Genomic DNA, 20,554 nt, shown 5'->3' with positions numbered 1-20,554 from the left:
CGAGCCAGGTCAGCCCTGGTCTCCCTTCCTGCGTTTGTCCCCGTTTTATAGCCTCATTTTGCATACACAGGTGAAACCATTCCGCGTGTTCTTTATTTCCGACTGAAAGCTAGCTTGTTTTGTTTAGTTTCATTTTTCCCTTTTTGGGTCACACCCGGCGATGCACAGGGGTTACTCCTGGCTCTGCACTCAGGAATTACTCCTGGCAGTGCTCAGGGGACCATATGGGATGCTGGGAATCAAACCCAGGTCAGCCTTGTGCAAGGCAAATGCCCTACCCGCTGTGCTATCGCTCCAGCCCTGAAAGCTAGCTTTTGTTTGTTTTGGGGGCCAGGTGGCACAGAGCTCAGAGCTCCCTTCTGGCGGGACTGGGGGGGATCCCCTGAGGTGTTAAGGCTCGAACCCTGGTCAGGCCATGTGCAAGCAGGTGCTTTACCCACTTACTCTCCAGTCCCTGAAAGTAAAGATTTGGGATGCTAAGGTAATCTCAGATCCTTTGAAACCGAGACACCGTAGCCTTTATGAGCTTCACTCAGAGAGAAAGAGAGAGAGAGAGAGAGAGAGAGAGAGAGAGAGAGAGAGAGAGAGAGAGAGAGAGAGAGAGGAGAGAGAGGGGAGAGAGAGAACGTGCACACACGTCTCCCACTCAGTGGCCAAAGTACACGGCACTGCTCGCTGGACTCCTCCCGTGTGTCTAAAGCAGAACCTGATTTCACAACCCGCGTGTCTCCCAGTGGCAAGAGCCATTCGCACTCAGACCCGCTCAACCTCCCAGGGTCACCCAGGGGAGGCTGGGAAAGCAGGGCCTTCCCTGTGTAAATAAGGAAACTGAGGCTTGGGCGCCTGAGGACATTGTGATCAGAAAACAGCGGCCATCTTCCCTATATTTTAAGGATGCGTCAGTCCTTTAAAATATGGCCCGAAGAAGGTTTACTCTATGTCCACTACACTTCATCCATTCTTTCATGGGCATTTGCGTTGCTTCCACTTTTTTAGCTATTCTAAGCATTGCCCTGTAATTAGTAGCGTGCTCCTCCCTGCTTTGTTTTCTTGACATTTTTTAAGACTACAAAACGCTTTTGTGCCTTTGCACCGGTAAACAAAATTCCCGGAGCAGCAGAGATGTAAAAAGTAATCCTTAAGTCTAAATCTCATTAACTCGAATGAGATGATTTGGTATGGGGGAGAGATTTAATTTAACTCTGGGAACGTGAATGAAAATAAATAGCCAAAAATTGAATCATGTTCTTGTTTATCCCAGGAAATAACCAGCAAGTGCCTGTCAAGACTGAAGTCGATAATTGTGAAAATTTGAAAAAGGGAGACGCAAAGACTTGTTCTGAAAAGAAAATTTCCAAGGCGTCTAAGGATGACACGAGCGCCGAGAGACAGGACTTGCCTTCCCCAGAGGTCGGTATCTCGTTGCTTCTTGCCTGTGAGAAACACAGCCGCCCCTGAACGTTCAGTGGAGACCCTTCCTTTCAGAGAGGATTGAGTGTTTAGGGCCCTGTTTGTCGTGCTGAGTCTGATGATGCTGAGAAAATTTTATTTTTACTTATTTATTTTGGGGTTAGAGGGCCATACCCGGTGGTGCGTACCAGTTCCTCCTGGCTCTGCACTCGGGAATTACTCCTGGCGGTGCTCAGGGGACCATGCGGGGTGCCAGGGATCGAACCTGGGTCGACCGTGTGTGAGGCAAACGCCCTCCGTGCTGTGCTGTCGCTCCGGCCCTCCGACTCTGGCAGCTCTGGGCGACTCCCTCCCTACTCCCTGTGACCCTGAGTCCTGGCATTGTTGGAAATGTTTTTCATCGCCTGTTCTGAACGAGGTCCAATGGAACCACCTTCCCCCGCCCTCCCCCTTGTGAAACCGGGGCTGGGTTCTGCTTCCTTGGTGCGTTCAGTGGCCCTCACTGGTGGGAGAGAGAGAATAGCCGTGCCGGGGTGCACCCCTGGTTCTCTCTTGGGGAGCCTGCCCCCCTGAGCTCGGGCACGCAGCCCTTCCCGACGGAGGCTGGCTTTCGATTCCAACTCTGCAAACCAACACCCTGAAAACGGGACGCTGGGTCCTGCCCAGAGTCCCAGGCTGTGAGCTGGCTCTGCTCCACTGTGGGCTCCAGGACTTCCCGCCCCGGACGGTCCCCCGTGTCGCTGAGTGCAGAGCCCGGAGGGAGCCCTGAGCACCGCGGGGTGTGTCCTCCAGACAAACCAGCCAAAGCAAACCGAGAAACCGGAGCAGCGGGGGGAGCCCGAGAGGGAGGGACGCAGGGCACTGTAAAGCACGGAGGGTCAGTGGGAACGCAGCACAGGCCGGTGTGACCAGGGCCACCTCAGAGTCACGACTCCGCTATTGCCCTCACGGAAACCACCCCGTGCTCGGGGCCAGGGCGACAGTGCAGAGGTGAGGGCTTGCGGGGAACGAGGCTCCTGAACCAGTCCCTGGTTAGATCCTGGCACCGGTATCAGTCTCCTCAGCACTCAGGAGTGAGCCTGAGCCCAGGGTACCCCTCTCCTCCTCTCCCCCCTGCAAAAAAACAAACAAACCAACCCTGCACTGACCCAGTGCCCCACCACCCTGTGCCGGAGCTGCTGGGAAGACCCTCTCCTAGTCCCGACCGAGCTGGGGGCGGGGGGCAGTGCTGAGCCTCGAGACGGAAGGGGGGCTGCTTTTCCTGGAGCCCCGCTGCCCCCCGTGGGCACTGGCTTCCTGCCCCCTCCACACGCCCTCCTTCCTTGCCACGGGTGCGAGGTCCTGGCTGCTTCTCCTTTGTCCTGCAGTGCCAGAGACTGAACCCCAGGCCTCAAGTAAGCGAGCAGGCGCAGGAGCCCCCGGCGTCGCCTGCCAGGATTATTTTTCCTTTTTTGGGCCACACCCAGTGATGCTCCTGGTGGTGCGTAGGGGACCGTATGGGGTGCTGGGGAAGGAACCTGGGTTGGCCGCATGCAAGGCACATCCTTAGGTATTATGGCTCTGCCTCCAGGTTTTTAATTATCTATTCTTTTTGTTTTTTTCCTTAAAGAAATATTTTATTGAACCACCGTGAAAACAAGAAAAAAAATACAAAGCTTTCAGGTTTAAGTCACAGTCAAATACTGATTAAACCCCCATCCCTTCATCAGTGCACATGTTCCACCACCAAGAACCCCAATACACCCCCCTCCCACCCTACCCCCATCTAAGTAGCTAATGATATTCCCTTTATTCTCTATAAATTTTGAGTACATTCCATATTTCCATACAGAACTCACTTTTATTGATTGGAAATTTTCCCCAACAATCAGGCCTGCTGAATAGGCATCATCTAATAATTTCCCTTCATTGCTGAGAGTGAAGACTTTGAGTGAAACTCAAAGTCTTTTTGTGTTTCTAATATTTTAGCTTTTTGGGTTTCTAATATTTTAGCTCAGTTCACAGTCAAAATGGATGGCTGCAAGAATCCGCTCTGGTGCCAAAATGGGTTAGGAGACTTCAGGATCACAGTCAATAGGCGTGGAGGGTCTGTTTCTCGTGCCGCGGCTCTCGGTTCATCTCTGGGCGGAAGGCGCGCCGGGAACACCCCCCCTCCCAGAACCACCTACAGGCTATGTCACTAAAGAAAGTCCTACCTCCTAGTGGAGGGGTCTTAGAGGGTGGCTCTCACTGCGTGGCTGCTGCCGCTGCCTCCATCTTCGCTCAGAAAAATGGGGTGGAGAGGGAAAAAAATCCCTCCCCGGGCTGCACGAGGTTGTAGCTCAGTTCACAGTCAAAATGCATGGCTCAAGCATCCGCTCTGGTGCCAAAATGGGTTAGGAGACCTCAGGATCATAGTCAATAGGCGCGGAGGGTCTGCTTCTCGTGCCGCGGCTCTCGGTTCATCTCTGGGCCTATCTATTCTTTTCTTCTCTGTTCGTCTTCGCCATTAGATCCTTGAGAACTGAGGAGACAGAGGCCTTGCCTGTGTACCTTAAATGGTTGGAGCCTCACCCGGCTATGCTCAGGGGCTGCTCCTAACTCTGTGCTCAGGGAGTCGCTCCCAGCAGTACTCAGGGGGGTCTGTGAGGTGCAGGGACTCAAACCCAGACCTCCCTCGGGCCTGAGCTGTCTCTGGTTCAGGCCTCCTTTTTCATTTGGGGGCTTTATTTTTTTTTTATCACACCCCGTAGTGCCTGGGCTGTTTCCGGCTCTGAGTACTGGAGTGACCCTTCACAGGCTGTCCACGGCAGGCAAGGCACAGACCTTTTACTTCTGGGCCACCCCCAGCTGTGCCCAGTCCCTATTCCTGCCTCTGCGCTTAGGGATCACTCCTGGTGGTGTTGGGGGACCATATGGGATGACCGGGATCAAACTGGGTTGGCCGCATTCAGGGCACGCGCCTCACCTGCTGTGCTCTCTCTGACCCCAGACTCTTCCTCTCCCTCCCCAACACTCTCCAAGACCTGCTCACACACCTCCCCCCCTCCCCCCTCCCCTGATGGGTGCATAAACTCCTTCCCAGTCTGGCCTGGGAGCTACGGGGCGGGGCGCAGGTGTCCATGCCTCAGCACCCGTCTCGGTGGTGGGGAGGCGAGTGTGAACATTTGGGAGCCCCCCGCTGCCCTCAGAGCCTGCCCCGACTCATGCTGGGGTGCGGCGGCCTGGGGGCCGTGGTCTCTGTGCTGTCCATAACCTGCTCCCGGTCAGCCGTGGAGAATGTACTTTCCGTTCCACCGCGCGTTTAGAGGAACTCAGTCTCAATAAACACGGCCCCTGTGCCGAGCTGCGCATTTGTTTTTCTTGTACATTCTTAGGGGATAAATTCGCAGTGGAGGAAATTGTCTAAGTCTGTCTGTAGCACGTGGGGCACATTCCTCCACGTTTACTGCCGGAGGAGCTTGGAGCCCCTGTCTGCAGACTACATGTGAACCCTTGCCTTAACTGCTTTCTTCTTTAGAAAAGCAGGGTTTGGCTCTTTTCTTTTTAAAAATAGAATTTATGGCTATGACAGAAACATAAAGAAGTGTGTATGGGGGCTGGAGCGATAGCACAGCGGGTAGGGCATTTGCCTTGCATGCGGCCGACCCGGGTTTGATTCCCAGCATCCCATATGGTCCCCTGAGCACCACCGGGAGTAATTCCTGAGTGCATGAGCCAGGGAGTGACCCCTGAGCATCACCAGGTGTGATCCAAAAAGCGCCCCCCCCAAAAAAAAATCAGTAACTTAGATATTAAATTCTAAGGTCAAAGCAAACTCTTGGGGCACTGGAGCGATAGCACAGCAGGTAGGGCGTTTGCCTTGCACATGGCCAACCTGGGTTCGATTCCCAGCATCCCATAGGGTCCCCCTGAGCACTTCCAGGACTAATTCCTGAGTGCATGAGCCAGGAGTAACCCCTGTGCATCGCCAGGTGTGACCCAAAAAGGAAAAAAAAAGTGTGTGTGTGCATGCATGCACATGCGCATGTACGTGTGCACGTGCACGCACGTGTGTGTGTGTGCGAGAGAGAGAGAGAGAGAGAGAGAGAGAGAGAGAGAGAGAGAGAGAGAGAGAGAGAGAGCGTGCGCATGGGCAGGAGGAGTGGAGGCCTGTAGCCAAAATGAGCCACTTTGAGGTTTTCCTGTATGGCTTCGTTTCTGTGCAGGTGTCTTCACACGTGGACTGGTTACCGTGGTGTGCGTATGGCTGCTGCAGGCCTGCCTTTGGTGCTGGGCTTGCAGCGGGGGGACCCTGAGCATTCGGCACTTACCTCTGCCAGCCCCTGAGCCCCCCACCCCTGCAGTTGGACAGCAGCATGCTTTGTGATTTCCAAACATTTCACGGAAAGCACAGGGCAGAGCTCGCTTATTCTCCTGCCTTCAGAATGGCCGGGGGCACGGGCCACCGATTTCTAGAAGTAGACAGATGCGTGTGGGCTGCGAGGGGCTCCTGGCACCGGCTGCCCGCCAGTGCCCGTGCCTTGCCTGGAGTCATGCACGGGGCATGTGGGCACCCGGGCCCTGTCCGTGTGCAGAATCTCCCTCTCCCTCCTTCCCTCCTTTTGGGCTTTCTGGCTCACAGCACGGATACTCAGAGGCGATCGTGTTCGTTCCTTGGCCTACTTTGAGCACACAGTTCTTATCCAGTGATTTTTCCAACTCTCATGATCAGAGTGGTCCCTTCTCTGTCCCGGCTGCCCTCCCCTCACCTCAGACCTCAGACCTCCCCCCGCCCCAGCCACTGGTGGCAGCTTCCAGTCGTGGTAGTTCTCCTGGGCCCGTTTCTCCTGTCCTTGCGCGTTAGTCTCACACTACGTTTGTTTACAGCTCACAGAGGAGTGCAGTCACTGTTCCTCTGGTGCGTTCCACTGAACACGATACTCTCCGTGTCCATCCATTTCTAAGTGAATTTCATGACTTCATTTTTCCCGGTGTCTGCCTAGTATCCCGTTATGTAGATGTACCAGAGTTTCCTTATGCAGTTGTCTGTTCTCGGGCACTCGGGTTGTTTCAGATTCTGGCTCTGGTGAATAGTGCTGCAATGAAGGTAGTTTTTCTGCTCTGCAGATGGTTTTTCTGCTGTGTTTTAGCGCTCTCTCTGTCTCTGTCTCTCTCTCTCTCTCTGTCTCTGTCTCTGTCTCTCTGTCTCTGTCTCTGTCTCTCTCTCTCTCTCTCTCTCTCTCTCTCTCGCTCTCTCTCTCTCGCTCTCTCTCTCCCTCCCCCCTCTTCTGAAAGTATCCTGTAAGGAAGTGCGTGTACCTGTGCGTGTGCAGTGCGTGTCAGCGTGTGTGTCCGGTGTGTGTCTCCCCTAGGCAGCATGGTGGAAAGAAGCATGAGTAAGTCTCAGGAGACTACGGGCTGGAGCTTCTGGAAGGTTTAAAGTGCAGGGGCGGGGGGGCCCCCCAGACCCACCGCAGGGCCTGTTACCAGCGTGTGTCCAGTATCAGAAAAGGGGCGAGGGGCTGGCAGAGGCATTCCGGCGCGAGCCTTTCCTGCAGGCACCTCATTCTCGGACCCTCACATTGAACCGCCAGCTCATTCGGCCAAGTGTCACTGGGAGGGAGGAACCCCTTAAGTCCATTACAAAATAGTAAGCAAGCAGGGGCTAGAGCGATAGCACAGTGGGGAGGGCGTTTGCCTTGCACGTGGCCGACCCGGGTTCGATTCCCAGCATCCCATATGGTCCCCTGAGCACCGCCAGGAGTAATTCCTGAGTGCAGAGCCAGGAGTAACCCCTGTACAACGCTGGGTATGACCCAAAAAAGAAAAAAAATAGTAAGCAAGGAAAAGACACAGACATTTCTCCCCAAATAAAAGAAAAATATGTATATATTTCATATAACTGGTTTCCATATCCACACCTATTGTGAATAAGTATATGTCGTCTGTACATACTTAAACTAGCACCAAGTTACGTTGATCAGGACCACAGTGAGGGCAGGAGGGGAGGGTGGGCCACACCTGGTGGTACCCAGGGCTGATCCTGGCTCTGTGCTCCAAGGCTCACTGCTGGCCGTGCCCAGGGACCCGTTTCTGGTGCTGGGATCGAGCGGGGGTTGTTGGCCTTGCGCAAGGCAAGCTCCCTACCCCCATCCTAGCTTTTCAGCCCCATCAGGGTCCATATTTTGAAAAGACCAAACATACTCTTGATTTACTCAAAAATCTTGAACTAGTTTGGCGTTAGACCTACGGCATCCCCCTTGTCCTAATGTTCAGCCCTGAGCAGTGAAGGCGCAGAGACACCGTGACTCGCTCTCTCCGTGGCACCGTTTCTTGGCCTCTCCTTGGAGTCGCAGGTGTCACGTACAGGGGACAAGGGTCGGGGGATCGTTTGCCATTGATGCTGACAGCAGGCGGAGCACACAGATCACTGACCTCATAACCAGTGCTTGGCTCTTCGGAATTTTCTAAGCATCTCTTTGTCTTTCGCTTTGGTGGCAGCTGAGGGAGGAGAGGGAGCTGGAAGCGGAGACAGGCTGGACAGGGAGCCTGGCACGCCGCAGGGTTCCACGGAGGGCGTAGAGGTGTGATTCGTCTCCAGAAGTTTACAAAACGGAATTGTTACTGTGTTTTGCTTGGTTTATTTTATTTTTATTTATTTTCTTGACTCATCAGTTTAAACATTTAGTCAGCATGATCTTTCCTTTTTTTTTTTTTTCTTTCCCCTTTAGCAGGAAGATTCTTCCAGGAAGAAGAAGGTTCAGGAGAAAAAAGAAGGGAACTTACTAAGTTTAAACTGTAATAAAAATCGAGTGTGTAGGAAAAACAAGAAAAGAGGCGCCCCACAGCTCCTAAGGTATGTTCGTTTTACACCTCTTATTTTGATGTTTCAGAATTCTCTCTGAGTCTCTTACGTTGGCTGCGGAGAACATGGAGGCGGGAAATGCATGTTTTGAGATAAAAGTGTATTCTCAAAAGTACATATGTTCTGTTGATGTTCTGTTTAAAAAGTCCTTAAAGCCGGGGCCAGAGTGGTGGGACATGGGTGAGGCGCTTGCCTTGCACGCGGCCATCCCAGGTTTGATCCCCGGCACCCCACATGGGCCCCCAAGCACCGCCAGGAGTAACTCCTGAGTGCAGCAGAGCCAGGAGTAACTCCTGAGCATTACTGGGTGCCACCCCCAGCCCCAAAATATCCTAAAAGCTACCGTATTGAAACTGATTCACTTCCTGAGATGCCAGAAACCAGGGGGGTTCAGGGGAAACAGCCCAACATGCAGGAGGGATCATGCAGGATTCCTGTAGAGACATAAGAGCATGGCCAGGGCCCGACCGCGGCACCCCGACCTTCAGGGCTCGCTGGGCTCCTACTGAGTACGGGAAACAGTCTCTGCCCGTGGGGCCTGCAGACAACTCAGGGTCTGAAACTGGGCTGCGGAAAGACACCCGGGCCCTTGCACGGCATGCTCTGTATGTGCACCCTGGTTCTGTCCAGAGTTCACGGTCGGGGCAGGACCCTCCGGGGGATGAACTCGGCTTCATTCTGGTCATTCCACCCTGCAGCGCCAGGCTAGGGCACGTGGTTGTTGTCTCGAGACAGAACAGCTTACGGATGGCTGTGCCAGAATCCTGTTCTGCACCAACAGCAGGAGAACACGCCGAGCCCCGGGCTCTGGTGCCCAGCTTGCCCCTTGACCTAGAGTGGCCGTGTAGCGTGGGACCCCTCCCACGGGGCACCCTGAGGAGAGGTGACGCGTGCTCAGAGGAAGCGGCAGCTTCTCCGTCGCCCTCCCTGCCTGGCTGTCGGGGTCTCCCTCCAGGCCCGCGGGGACGAGTCCCCGGCTGTCAGGGCCCGCGCTCACCCTGCCGCGCTCGGAGACCTGACGCGTGTGTTCTGTGGCTCTTCCAGGCCCGTGGAGCCCAGCGAGTCGAAGCTGGTGGGCGGTGAACTCGGAAGGTGCGAGCCGAGCAGCGCCAGCCGCGAGCAGACCTGGGCCGCGCAGGACAGCTCGGGAGAGGCGGGGAAAGCAGGTGCCCAGCCGGGTGGCAGCCAGCCCGGGGCGCAGGGGGAGGCAGGTACGAGCAGCCCTGGCAGGCCACGAGGCTCACTCGGGGCCGGGGGCGGGTTGTGGTGAGGGGGACGGGAGAGGGAAGAGTATACCTGGAAGGCGAAGGTCCACTGAGCCTGGGGGCCTCTAGCGTCCCCCTAACCTGTCAGCTGCATGGTCAGTGTCCTTTGCTGTAGACTGGGCTTCCGGAGAAGGAGAAGGGGGTACCGCCAGGTGGGGAGGGCGCCCCCACGCCTCAGTCACACCTAAGCAACCCCATACCTGAGCTGCACCTGAGCACCCCTGTACCTGGGCACCCCCACACCTGAGCCATACCTGAGCACCCCCGCACCTGAGTCACACCTAAGCAACCCCATACCCAGCCGCACCTGAGAGCCCCCATACCTGAGCTGCACCTGAGCACCCCCCATGCCTGAGCCAGGCTGTGGCTGGGTAATGTCCCTGGGGACAGACAGCGGTTCCCCCGTGCTCGGTCCAGAATAGGGGGCTGACCTGGGAGGCTTAGGAGTCACCGGTTCCCGTGGAGCCGGGGTGGGGCTTCCTCATCCTCCCAGCCCCCATCTGTGCTGGTGGTGCGGTGTTGCTCACTCTGTCCCGCTCTCTCGGGGAGCCTCAGCGGAGGCCTCTGTCTCCCCTCCCGGGACAGCCCCGAGGCTGGGGCGTGTGTTCCCTCCTGAGCTGTTTGTCAGTTGTGAGCGTATCCGCAGGACAAACTGCCCGGGCCCAGGGGTGTAGGCCGAGACCCCGTTCTTGTGGTTTCTCAGTCTCCCTCGCCGCCTTTCAGTGGACTTACGGCATCTGGGTAGCCGTGGGGTGACCCTGGAGGGGATCCCCGCCTTCCTCACCATCTCTCCTCTCGGGAGCACCTCCGGGGCGGAGTGAGGAGCCCCGGGCTCCACCCCCCAGCCCCCCGTGGCCTCGGAGAGTGGCCTCTGAGCACTGCCGGGTGGGCACCCCCCATTTCTGTTGCTGTTGTGCAGACGGCCTCGTGTCGGAAGGGGGCCGTGCGCCGGGACTCAGCTGTGCTCCCTCCACAGACGGAGTCGCCCCGCCGCAGCCGTGCCCCGAGAAGGCCTGCTCAGACTCCGGTTCCGACTGCGGCAGCGCCTCGGGCAGCGTGCGGGCCAGCCGGGGCAGCTGGGGCAGCTGGAGCAGCACCAGCAGCTCTGACGGGGACAAGAAGACCCCCGCGGTGGGCGCGCCGCACTTCCTGCCCGCCGGTGAGTGTCGAGACCCCCCGCCCCGCCCCGCGAGCTTCAGGGGCGAACGTTTCTTTGGCTTTTCCCCCTTCCTTCCCTGTCCCTCCTCTCCGCCCTTCGTCATCCTTTTCCTCTCTCGGTGAAACAGTTCCCAGGTGTGTAGCTTCTCGTGTACTCTTATTATTGGGATAAAATATATGCAACACAAATGGTACCTGTTATTATTATTACTATTATTCTGGGCTGGAGCAATAGCACAGCGGGTAGGGCATTTGCCTTGCACACGGCTGACCTGGGTTCGATTCCTCCACCTCTCTCGGAGAGCCCAGCAAGCTACCGAGAGTATCCTGCCTGCACGGCAGGGCCTGGCAAGCTACCCGTGGTGTATTGGATATGCCAAAAAACAGTAACAAGTCTCACAATGGAGACGTTACTGGTGCCCGCTTGAGCAAATTGATGAGCAATGGGATGACAGTGACAGTGACTGTTATTCTAAGTGTGTTCCCCTGCCATTGTGAGGACCAGGTGACAGTGCCCACCGAGAGTGAGATGCTGGAGTTGTGTTATGGTTGTTTCCATGCACCTGTTTGTTGTGGTATTCAACACACCCTTGGTCATGGTGCACTGGGAATCATATTTGGTTGTGGCACCCAGGAGCCCGGACAGCAGTGAGCCCCTGTGCAGGCTGACCTTCCTCACGCAGCCCAGCATTTGGGTCACACACGTGCCTCTGTCCACCTCTGGCCACAGGGTTTGACCGTGACGCTGAGTGGGAGAATTTTCCCCAAAGGCGTGTATGGTAACAAAGAATCAGAGTAAAGCTTTGGTCGGAGAAAGGCCGGTGGGAGGTCAGAATGACGACCGGTGTGGCTGCATGATGCCGTCCAGGTTGTTCGAAGGGTCCTTAGTGTCAGGAAACTGTCCCCTGTATGATAACCGGTGTAAGAGACAAGTTCCAGGGCCAGAGCCATAGTGTAGTGGGTAGGGGGCTTGCCTTGCATGCGGCCGGCCTGAGTTCGATGCCCCACACCCCGTGTGGTCCCCTGAGCCCACCAGGAGTGAACCTCGAGTGCAGAGCCAGGAGTAAGCCCTGAGCACAAGCCAGGTGTGGCCCCCAAACTAAACAAAATCAGGACCAGGTAAAAGTGAAATGATGGAATCTGTGACTAGCAGTGAAGCGTGAAAAACAGAGGGGCCAGAGCGATCGGACAGCAGGTGGGGTGTTTGCAGATCGCCAACCCAGGTTCAATCCCCTGTACCCTAAAAGGTCCCCTGAGCACCCCAGTGGTAATTCCTAAGTGCAGAGCCAGGTGTAAGCCCTGAGCACTTCCAGGTGTGGCCTCACCCCCACCCTCCCCCAAATAGTAAAAAATAGGGTAGGAGTGGGGTGTTGGGTGTGAGGAGCAAGAGCAGCTGCCCAGCAGCCAGTAGAGGCCTCCCGAGTGACCCCAGTGCTCCTGCCCTCACCTCTGCTGCGCAGGATCCCAGCACTGCAGCAACGGGAGGTCTCCACACCCCTCTGGGTGTGCGTGCACCTCGCAGCCAGACCCTGGGTCAGTATAGGGAGCAGAATAGGGAGCACCCCGGAAAGCAGCCCCCAGCGGCGCAGGACCCCGCTTGCGCCCGCTGAGAAGGGCCCCTGCGGGATGTGAGGGCCGAGGAGCCTGGGGCCCGGGCGGGGTGAGCGGGAAGCCAGCTCCTGGCCCCGAAACTCTGCTCCCAGAAATGAAGAGCTGCAGGGCGGAGTCCTGGACGTCTGTCTGGGGGCTGCACTCGCTGGTGCTGGGGCAGGGGACCGGTGGCTCCTTCCAGCCGGGTGTGGGGCCACCAAGCCAGGAATAGACACTGGAGCACAACCGGATGTGACCCAGAAACCTTAGCAGAAGGTGGGGAGAGACGCAGAGCAGCTGAGCAGACACTTGCTCGAAGAAGACATGCAGGTGGTCTAGGAAAAAGCGTTTGTCATTACTGGCTGTCGGGAGGATGAAAATCCGAGCGACGGGGAGGTGTCACCTCGCATCATGGACAGTGGCCGGTGTTGGCAGGATGAGGTGGGCAGGGCCCCTCAGACATTGGTGGGGCAGCGTCTGCTTCAGCCTCTCTGGAATACAGCCTGGAGACAGCTCAGAAACGGCATTAAAATAGGATTACCAGATGCCCGGTAATCCCACCCGTTGGCATCTGTCTCAGAAACACACAAACTCAAACCCAAGTGGATATCTGACACACCCGTGTTTGTGGCAGTGTCATTTACAACAGCCAAGACCTGGGGACAGAACTGCGCTCCACTCACCAGGAACAGAGGCAGACATTGGGGCACGTGTCCAGGGAACATGAGTACTTACTGCTCAGCTCGGGGGGAGGAAAAAAGTCAAGAATCTCGCATTCCATTACGACTTGGTTGGAGCACCAAGGTGTCGTGCTAAGCAGAATAAATGAGGAGAAGATTAAGTATCAGACAAACTCACATGAGGCGGAGTGTGGGAACGGAAGGGACGAGGCGGAAGCAGGGAAGGCTCTCCCTACCCTCAGCAGAGCTGAGCTTACCAGGTGGGGTCGGGCTTGGGCAGGCGGCAGCAGGAGGGAAGGGTCAGACAGAAGGACGAGACGGGTGAAGAATACTGGCACAATGGTGGTGGGTGTGTTGCAGAGACCGTCCCCACAGCATAACTCTAAATACTGTCGTCTCTTCTGTTACCTCCATGAAAAAACCTTAAAAACATAGTGTATGTGATCCCCCTTTCTCTCCCCATGAGCACTGTGGCCCCTGGCAAGCATGTGTGTGAGTCCCAGAGCATTACAACCGGTGTGTGGGAGCATCACAGCCACATGTGGCTGCATGTGACCGCTATCTCTAGTGGTGGGAACCAGACTTGTGATCCCCGCCCCCCCAGTCATGGCAGGGGCCACCAAAGGGAAAGGAAGAGGGAGGAAGCAAACACTGGGCGGGGATCTGGCAGAGCAGGTGCCTGGCCCTGGGTTTGCCCCCCAACCCCCCCGGGACCCGCGTCCCACCAGGAGGGCTCGAGTGACAGGGAGCAGCTGGCTCGATGACTCACCTACTGACGTGTCGTTTTGAAACTGTGCAGGAGACGGTGGTTCGCCCAGCGACTTCGCCCCGGAAGCTCCCATCTCCTTGACCCTCTCTCACGACGCCGGTGACGCCACGTAAGTCTCTCAGCCCCCAGCTCTGCCGCCTGGGCACTGACGTGCCACAGTGTCCGTCTCCCTGGGCCTGTGGCAAGTCCGGAACTTGCTCAGAGCACAGGAGCGAGTGGAATGGGATGGTGCCAGCCTCGAGGGCCTGCCCTCCCGTGTCGGCGTGGCCGGACAGCGGCCTCCTGGCCTTCCCGGCCCCTTTGCAGACACCCTTGTTCCTCGGAGCAGGAAAAAGTCACCGTCACTGGCTCCGACATGAAGCAGAGCACAGCTGATGTAGGCAGATTGGGGGGTGGACGAGCCGGGGGGACAGTTTGAGGTGGGCACAGGGCCAGTTTCTCGGGCTCCAGCTGCATCATGAGTACCCAGGAGGGGGTTTGTCAAGGACCCTTGAGGATGTGGATGGCTCAGCCTGGAGCTTTTGTATTCAGGGGATCAGGAAAATGAGGGGTTGGGACTGGAGCAGTAGCACAGCGGGGAGGGCGTTTGCCTTGCATGCAGCCGACCCGAGTTCAATTCTAGGCATCCCATATGGTCCCCTGAGCATCACTGGGTGTGACCCAAAAAGAAAAAAAAATGAGGGGCTGAGGGGAACTGCCAGCTAGCTGGTGGTGGGCACATCCCAAACTGTCAGAACCAGAGTGGACATTTCTGTTTCTATTAAAGTGGGGCTTTGCTGGATCTTGGGGCCTTGTAATTGCTCTGAACCTTCATGCCGGGGGCTAGAATTCAGGTGCCGAGGCCGTCGCATTCCCTTGCACAGTTTTACTCTTACCTTGTGATCACTCATTTTTTCCTCCCTCCCTCCCTCCGTCCCTCCCTCCCTCTCTCCCTCCCTCCCCAGAGACGTGGACAGTTTCCCGCAGTACACAGAGCCCCCGTGTCCCAGCCTTCCCGCTGGGCCTGCAGGTGTGGAAGAAGACAAAGGTGAGCACATCCCCCCATTCCCTGGGTGCAGCTGGGGCAAGGGGAGGGCGTTCAAAGGGACAGGGGCTTTGGCGACTGCTGGGCCTATGCCTCAGAGCACTGTCTTTGTTGCGGAGGCCCTGTCTCAATGTGCTGTCCCAGGTCTGGGTCACCCCCCCATAAAAGAGAAAAAAATACGTAAGTTCCCTGGATATACTTTGCACTTACTCTCATTTTAGCAGTCAGCCATACGTGATTCATGAGTTAAATCTGATGATGAATCGAGCCATGTTATGTTCTGTAGCACTGTCATCCCGTCGTTCATCAGTTTGCTCGAGCGGGCACCAGTAACGTTTCCATTGTGAGAATTGTAGTTACTTTTTTGGCATATTGAATATGCCACGGGTAGCTCGCCAGGGTCTGCCATGCGGGCGAGATACTCTCAGTAGCTTGCTGGGCTCTCTGAGAGGGGCAGAGGAATCGAACCTGGGTCAACCGCGTGCAAGGCGGTACAAGCCCTACCCGCTGTACTGTTGCTCCACCGTGAGATGTAAGGCACTGGATTAAGCCTGTGAGAGTAGGAATTGAAGCGGTCCCACCACGTTGGTGAAGCATTGCCAGGTGTGACGCTCCCCCCCCCCCCCCCCCCGGCACTGCTTGGGAGGCCTCTGTAAATGAATGAATCACTCTCTGTTCCCCACTGCACTGATTTCCTCCTGCCTTGCCCAGCCCTGCTTCTTTGGTCTATTTAAATTTGAACCGTGTGCTGGCAGTGTCTGGGCTACCTGGGGCTTTGCTGAAAAGGGGGCCTAGGTGGGTGGCACGCCACAAGGGCTGGATATCTGCAGTCCACGTCCCAAGGCAGGCGTGCCTGTTGAGGGGAAGTGAGAACCAAAGTCGGGGAGAAAATATGCCAAAGAGACCAGGATGGGGACATAGTGGCACCCGTGTCTGGTGTTATCAGCTCTGATTTCTGGAAGGAGGGAAGAGATGTCAAACCCAGTGGGCAGGAAGGGCAAAGAAGGTGGACTGAGGGGGCCTGTGCTCTTCCTTAGGTCTCTACCCACCCGGAGACCTCTGGCCTGCCCAGCCCGTGTGTGTGACGAGTGGCTTCAGCTGCACCCTGGAGAGTGGCGTGCCTGGTGTGCTTCAGGGCCCCGCCCCCCTTCCCACCAGGTATTGTGGCCCTGCCCATGCCCCACCCACGCGGGGCCCCGCCCACTATCCACCAGGCCCCACCCACCTCACCCAGGGCCCTGCCCACCCCCTGGGCTCCACCCTCTCGGTCCACCTCACCCAAGGCTCCACCCACTTCCCAGCGGGTTCCGCCCCTTCTTTCCAATCCCCAACACCTCTAGGAAATTTCAGTCCAGTCTTGCAGAAAAAGGAGAGATAGAGCTTTCTTCCTCAGGAGGGAAAACCGTTTCTGCAGGGGGTTCACATCCACATTTGAACGCTTTGTTTTTGTTTTTGTTTTTTTTTTTAAATTTTTATTTTATCACCATGTGGAAAGTTACAAAGTTCTCAGGTTTATGTCTCAGTTATACAATATTCAAACACCATCCCTTCACCAGTGCCCATATTCCACCACCAAAATCCCCAGTATACCCCACCCCCCACCCCCACCCCCACCTCCAACTGTATAACTGATGAATTTCACTTCATTTTCTCTTTACCTTGATTATGTTCCATATTTCAACACAAAACTCACTATTGTTGTGGGAGTTTCCCCCCAAAAAAGACAGCCCTACTAAGGAAGCATTTGATAATTAGTTTTCCATTAAAAGATTGTATGTTTTCAGTTTTTAGAAAAGGTCGCGTGGCCGCTAACGCAGCCGCTCGGTTCAGATGTGTCCCAGTCCCGCATCCCGGAGCCATGTTAGTTGCTGCTCAGTGTCGCCAGGGCTCCATCTGGAGAAGGTGTGCTTTGGTGTTTTAAAGGCCTTATTAAAGGCCACATTGAACACAGTCTCTTGTTTCTACTCTCCAGTGTGGATAGATTTTTATTTTCTCATGAAGCCTGAGTACATTGGACAGATCAAAACAGATCAAACCGTCGGAGCATTGAAATAGTGCCACGTCACTGCAGTTTCTTCAGTTTGCTTTTAGATGTCAGTTAATATGTTGTCTGACTGGGGAAATGAGAGAATGTCACTGCCTTGGTTAAGCAGAGTTCATGGGAGGGCTTTTAGGGCAGCATTGGCGGTGAGTATGATCGAAGTATCCCCCACAAGTCTCAGTCTGCCGGGTAGTGATTTCCTGAGGTGGATTTTGCCTCTATGGGGGCCAGGTGGTTATTTTTCTGGGGGCTGGGGTTGAGTTTTCAGGGTGCGTGCTGCTGCTTCTGGAAGCCACCCCGCCCCCCCCCCCCCCACCACCACCAGGCTCCGTGACACCCAATCTGCCTCTGGTTAGACTTACAGCATGCTGAGAGAGGGAGCCAGGAGGTTCCAGCCAGTTGGCCACCCGCAGAGGTGTCACTGGCCTTGCCGGCCCGGGAAGAGTCCAGAGCAAGTCTCTTGTCTCCAGTGCAGAGCAGTTAGTGGTGGCCAGGGTGCTGGGTCCTTGAGTCATTTCCTCCTTGATCTGTTGACATCCTGTTCCTGCAATGAGACTTTTTTTTTTTTTTTTTTTTTTTTGTAGCGGTTTCATTGACTGGAATGCAGCTTGCGAAGGCCAGTTTCCCAATATGTACTGTCCATTGGACTTGAACGATTACAATGCTTTTCCAGAAGGTAAACGCGGTTCGAGGGATCCCAGTATCATTCTCTTGTTCTCAGAAAGTTAAAACAGAAGGGTGTGGGCCTGAGCCCCTAGGCAGAAGGGTGTGGTGACCAGAAGACCCGTGGGTGCCTTCCCAGGACCCCCTGTCATGCAGCCCACCAACTGTTACCGTGTGGCTGTAGGACACTCTAAACCTAGCACCTGTGCGTTTCTCCAAGTACTGTATTTCACTACTAATTGTCACCAGTGCATCATGAACAGATGCTGTGTGTTTAGTCTAAAGATTGGTTGTAACCTGAAATAAATCTTCCTATGATGGTAGCATTCACCTTTTTTTTTTTTCAAATAATAATAATGATAATAATATCTGCAATGATTATGCAGTGAAATACGGTAACATTAACTGTTCCGTTTTTCCCTTTCGGTATAGCTGGGATGTTGGACTCGTGTGGCCCTAGTACTTTGGATTATCCATTGGGAGGCTGATCTTTTGAGGCAGGCAAACCCCATGCAAGGAAGGTTTGCCTCCTCAGCGTGCCTTGCCTCCTTACGCCCTGGGGCTGCTGCTGAGGGAAGGGAAAGAGTTTGGAGGGGAAGGTGTAGAAAGTTGTTGATGCCTGGACTCAGGTGTCTGTAATATAAGATAGAAGATTGTTTTTTATTTAACTGATAAACGGGGAAAATGTTTTAATCAGATGTCAGAGTCTGGGCATGATTTCTCATTGCTAAGCCACCTTCTGGGGAAGGGCCAAGCCTCTTCCATTTGACTTAGTGGATTGTGACGTGTGCATTGCTGCGTGCTAGCCCCAGTGGGGAGGCGGGGTGAGGCACTGTCTCCTGTGCTTATTACCTAAAAAACAATGTTTTCCTGTTTCTTCTATCAGCCTGTAATGGCAAGTGTGCATTTGGTGAGAGTGACCTGGCAGAAGCATCTTAGGAGCATTTCCGGCTGTCACAGAATCTTGGTTCATTCTGTGTATTTGCTGGGAATCTTTTTTAAAAAATATATATATATTTAACAATATTGAATCTCCATGAGGTACAGTTACAAAGCTTTCATGATTGAGTTTCAGTCATACAACGAGCAGTCACCCTTCTCTCCACCAGTGCACATTTTCCACCACCAATGCCCCCAGTGTCCCTCTGCCACCCCCACCCCGTTTCTGGCAGGCCTTTTCCTTCTTAGTGTCTCTCTACTTTGGGCATTACGGTTTGCAGTATCCATTCTGAGAGGCCATCATGTCTGGTTCTTGGTCTGCTTTCTCTGCTGGGAATCTTTCCTGTCAAACGATCCACTCCAGAAAACCATGCCCGGAGAAGCTTCCTCCCTGAGGGCACTGGGGGGGTGGGGTGGCACTGCCAGGGGCCTTGGGGAGGAGGCACTTCATGCCTGTCTTTCCTGAGACTTCAGTTCTTGCCCTCAAACCGGTGACTTCTGTGATGTCTCTCCTACCCTTGGTAGAGAACATGAGTTACCCCAACGGCTTTCCCTGCCCGGCTGAGGTGCAGAGCGACTTCATCGACCCCAGCTCACAGTCGACCTGGAACGCAGCGCCCAGCTTGCCGGCCGCCTGGGGACATCCCAGCCTCATCAGCTCTCCGGTCAGTGCCACCACCCCCTGGGTGGGATCCCCCACCTGAGCGTGGCCCCTCCTAAGTCGCAGCCCCTCCCCTTCTCGTGTGCACACACACGCGTGCGCGCGCACACATACACAGCCCCCCCCCCAACAGCCACGCTTCTGAGTGTGGCCCCTCCTAAGTTGCACCCCCTCCCCTACATACACACACACACACACACACACCACCCCCACCCCCACCCCCAGCAGCCACGCTTCTTCTTTCTTTCTGGTGCTTCTTTCACCGGGGCTCACCCAGCTGAGCTGGTTTCTCATGAACCTTGGCATTGCTTCTTCTCCCCGGGAACGTGACTCAGACACGGGCTGTCCTGGGACTGGGAGCCAGGAGACTCTCAGTGGCAGCGGTGTCGGTGACCCCGCTGAGCACTCCCCTCTGATAAGAAACGAAAAGCCGGGGCCGGAGTAGGTAGGGCACAGTGGGTAGGGCATTTGCCTTGCATGCAGCCGACCCAGGTTCGATCCCCGGCATCTCATATGGTCCCCCAGGCACTGCCAGGAGCAGTTCCTGAGTGCAAACCCTGAGCATCGCTGGGTGTGACCCCAAAAAGCAAAAAAAAAAAAAAAAGAAAGAAACGAAAGGCCCGGGTTGCTTGCTCAGGGGCCAGGGAGCATTTGGAGGGGTACACCGATCACCCTGCTGAATTGTGGGGTGCCGGGCCCATCCCGGATGCCAGAGAGTCTTGTCCAGTTAGACGAGGTTTTCCCAGCTATATTGTTGGAGAACCAGTTTTTCTGTTTCTGTTTGTTTTTCGTCCCCCCCTTCCCCTCCCCCCGTGCTCAGGGCTTATTCCTGGCTCTGAGCTCAGGAATCACCCCTGGAGGGACTCGAGGAACCATAGTGGTTCCTAGGATTGCACCCTGGGGGAGCAGCGTGCAGGGCAAGTGCCTTCCCCCGCTGTCATATCACTCCGGTCCCTGGGGAAGAAGGTTTTGAGTTACTGCAACCTGCAAGGTTGAGGAGAGTTCCAGAAACCCGGGAACAGGGGCCGAGACCCCGGCGGCGTCTGCGGGCACGGACGCGGCTTCGCCGGGCCTTCCTGAGACTGGCTTCTAACGCCTCTCCTCCCGCCGGCAGCCCTACCTCACGAGCACCTGCAGCCTGTCTCCGATGTCGGGACTGTTCGGCTCCATCTGGGCCCCCCAGAGCGACGTGTACGAGAACTGCTGCCCGCTCAGCCCCGCCGCGGAGCACTCGGCGCACATGGAGAACCAGGCGGTGATGTGCAAGGAGTACTACCCGGGCTTCAACCCGTTCCGCGCCTCCATGAACCTGGACATATGGACTACCCCCGCCAGCAGGAACCCCAGCTTCCCGCTGTCCCGGGACCCGAGCTACTGTGGGAACGTGTGAAGAGAACCGGGTTTTTCAACAATGTGAATAAAGAGGCTTGTGTTTTGGTTACTAGCGTACATGGATCGTTGACATAGATACGGCCTGGGTGGATACTTGGGCACATTTATACGATAATAAATCCTTTTTTTTTTTTTT

At 55.5% G+C, this 20,554-nt stretch overlaps 1 protein-coding gene across 1 annotated transcript in view; it reads left to right on the top strand.

Annotated features, from left to right (window-relative positions):
- The window catches only part of TMEM131L (transmembrane 131 like), a 132,247-nt gene extending 111,693 nt beyond the window's left edge, over positions 1-20,554 (top strand). The window contains exons 26-35 of the mRNA XM_055144828.1: positions 1,262-1,410; positions 8,103-8,227; positions 9,281-9,447; positions 10,478-10,660; positions 13,729-13,807; positions 14,643-14,725; positions 15,760-15,880; positions 17,348-17,439; positions 18,891-19,030; positions 20,141-20,554. Of these exons, the coding sequence (XP_055000803.1) occupies positions 1,262-1,410; positions 8,103-8,227; positions 9,281-9,447; positions 10,478-10,660; positions 13,729-13,807; positions 14,643-14,725; positions 15,760-15,880; positions 17,348-17,439; positions 18,891-19,030; positions 20,141-20,416 (1,415 nt within the window). The 3' untranslated portion in view covers positions 20,417-20,554. The remainder of the gene's footprint in view (positions 1-1,261; positions 1,411-8,102; positions 8,228-9,280; positions 9,448-10,477; positions 10,661-13,728; positions 13,808-14,642; positions 14,726-15,759; positions 15,881-17,347; positions 17,440-18,890; positions 19,031-20,140) is intronic.

The sequence above is a fragment of the Sorex araneus genome, chromosome 7 (assembly GCF_027595985.1).
Source record: "Sorex araneus isolate mSorAra2 chromosome 7, mSorAra2.pri, whole genome shotgun sequence".
In the NCBI taxonomy this organism is placed as follows: Eukaryota; Metazoa; Chordata; class Mammalia; order Eulipotyphla; family Soricidae; genus Sorex; species Sorex araneus.
This window is presented reverse-complemented; position numbering and strand designations above follow the sequence as displayed.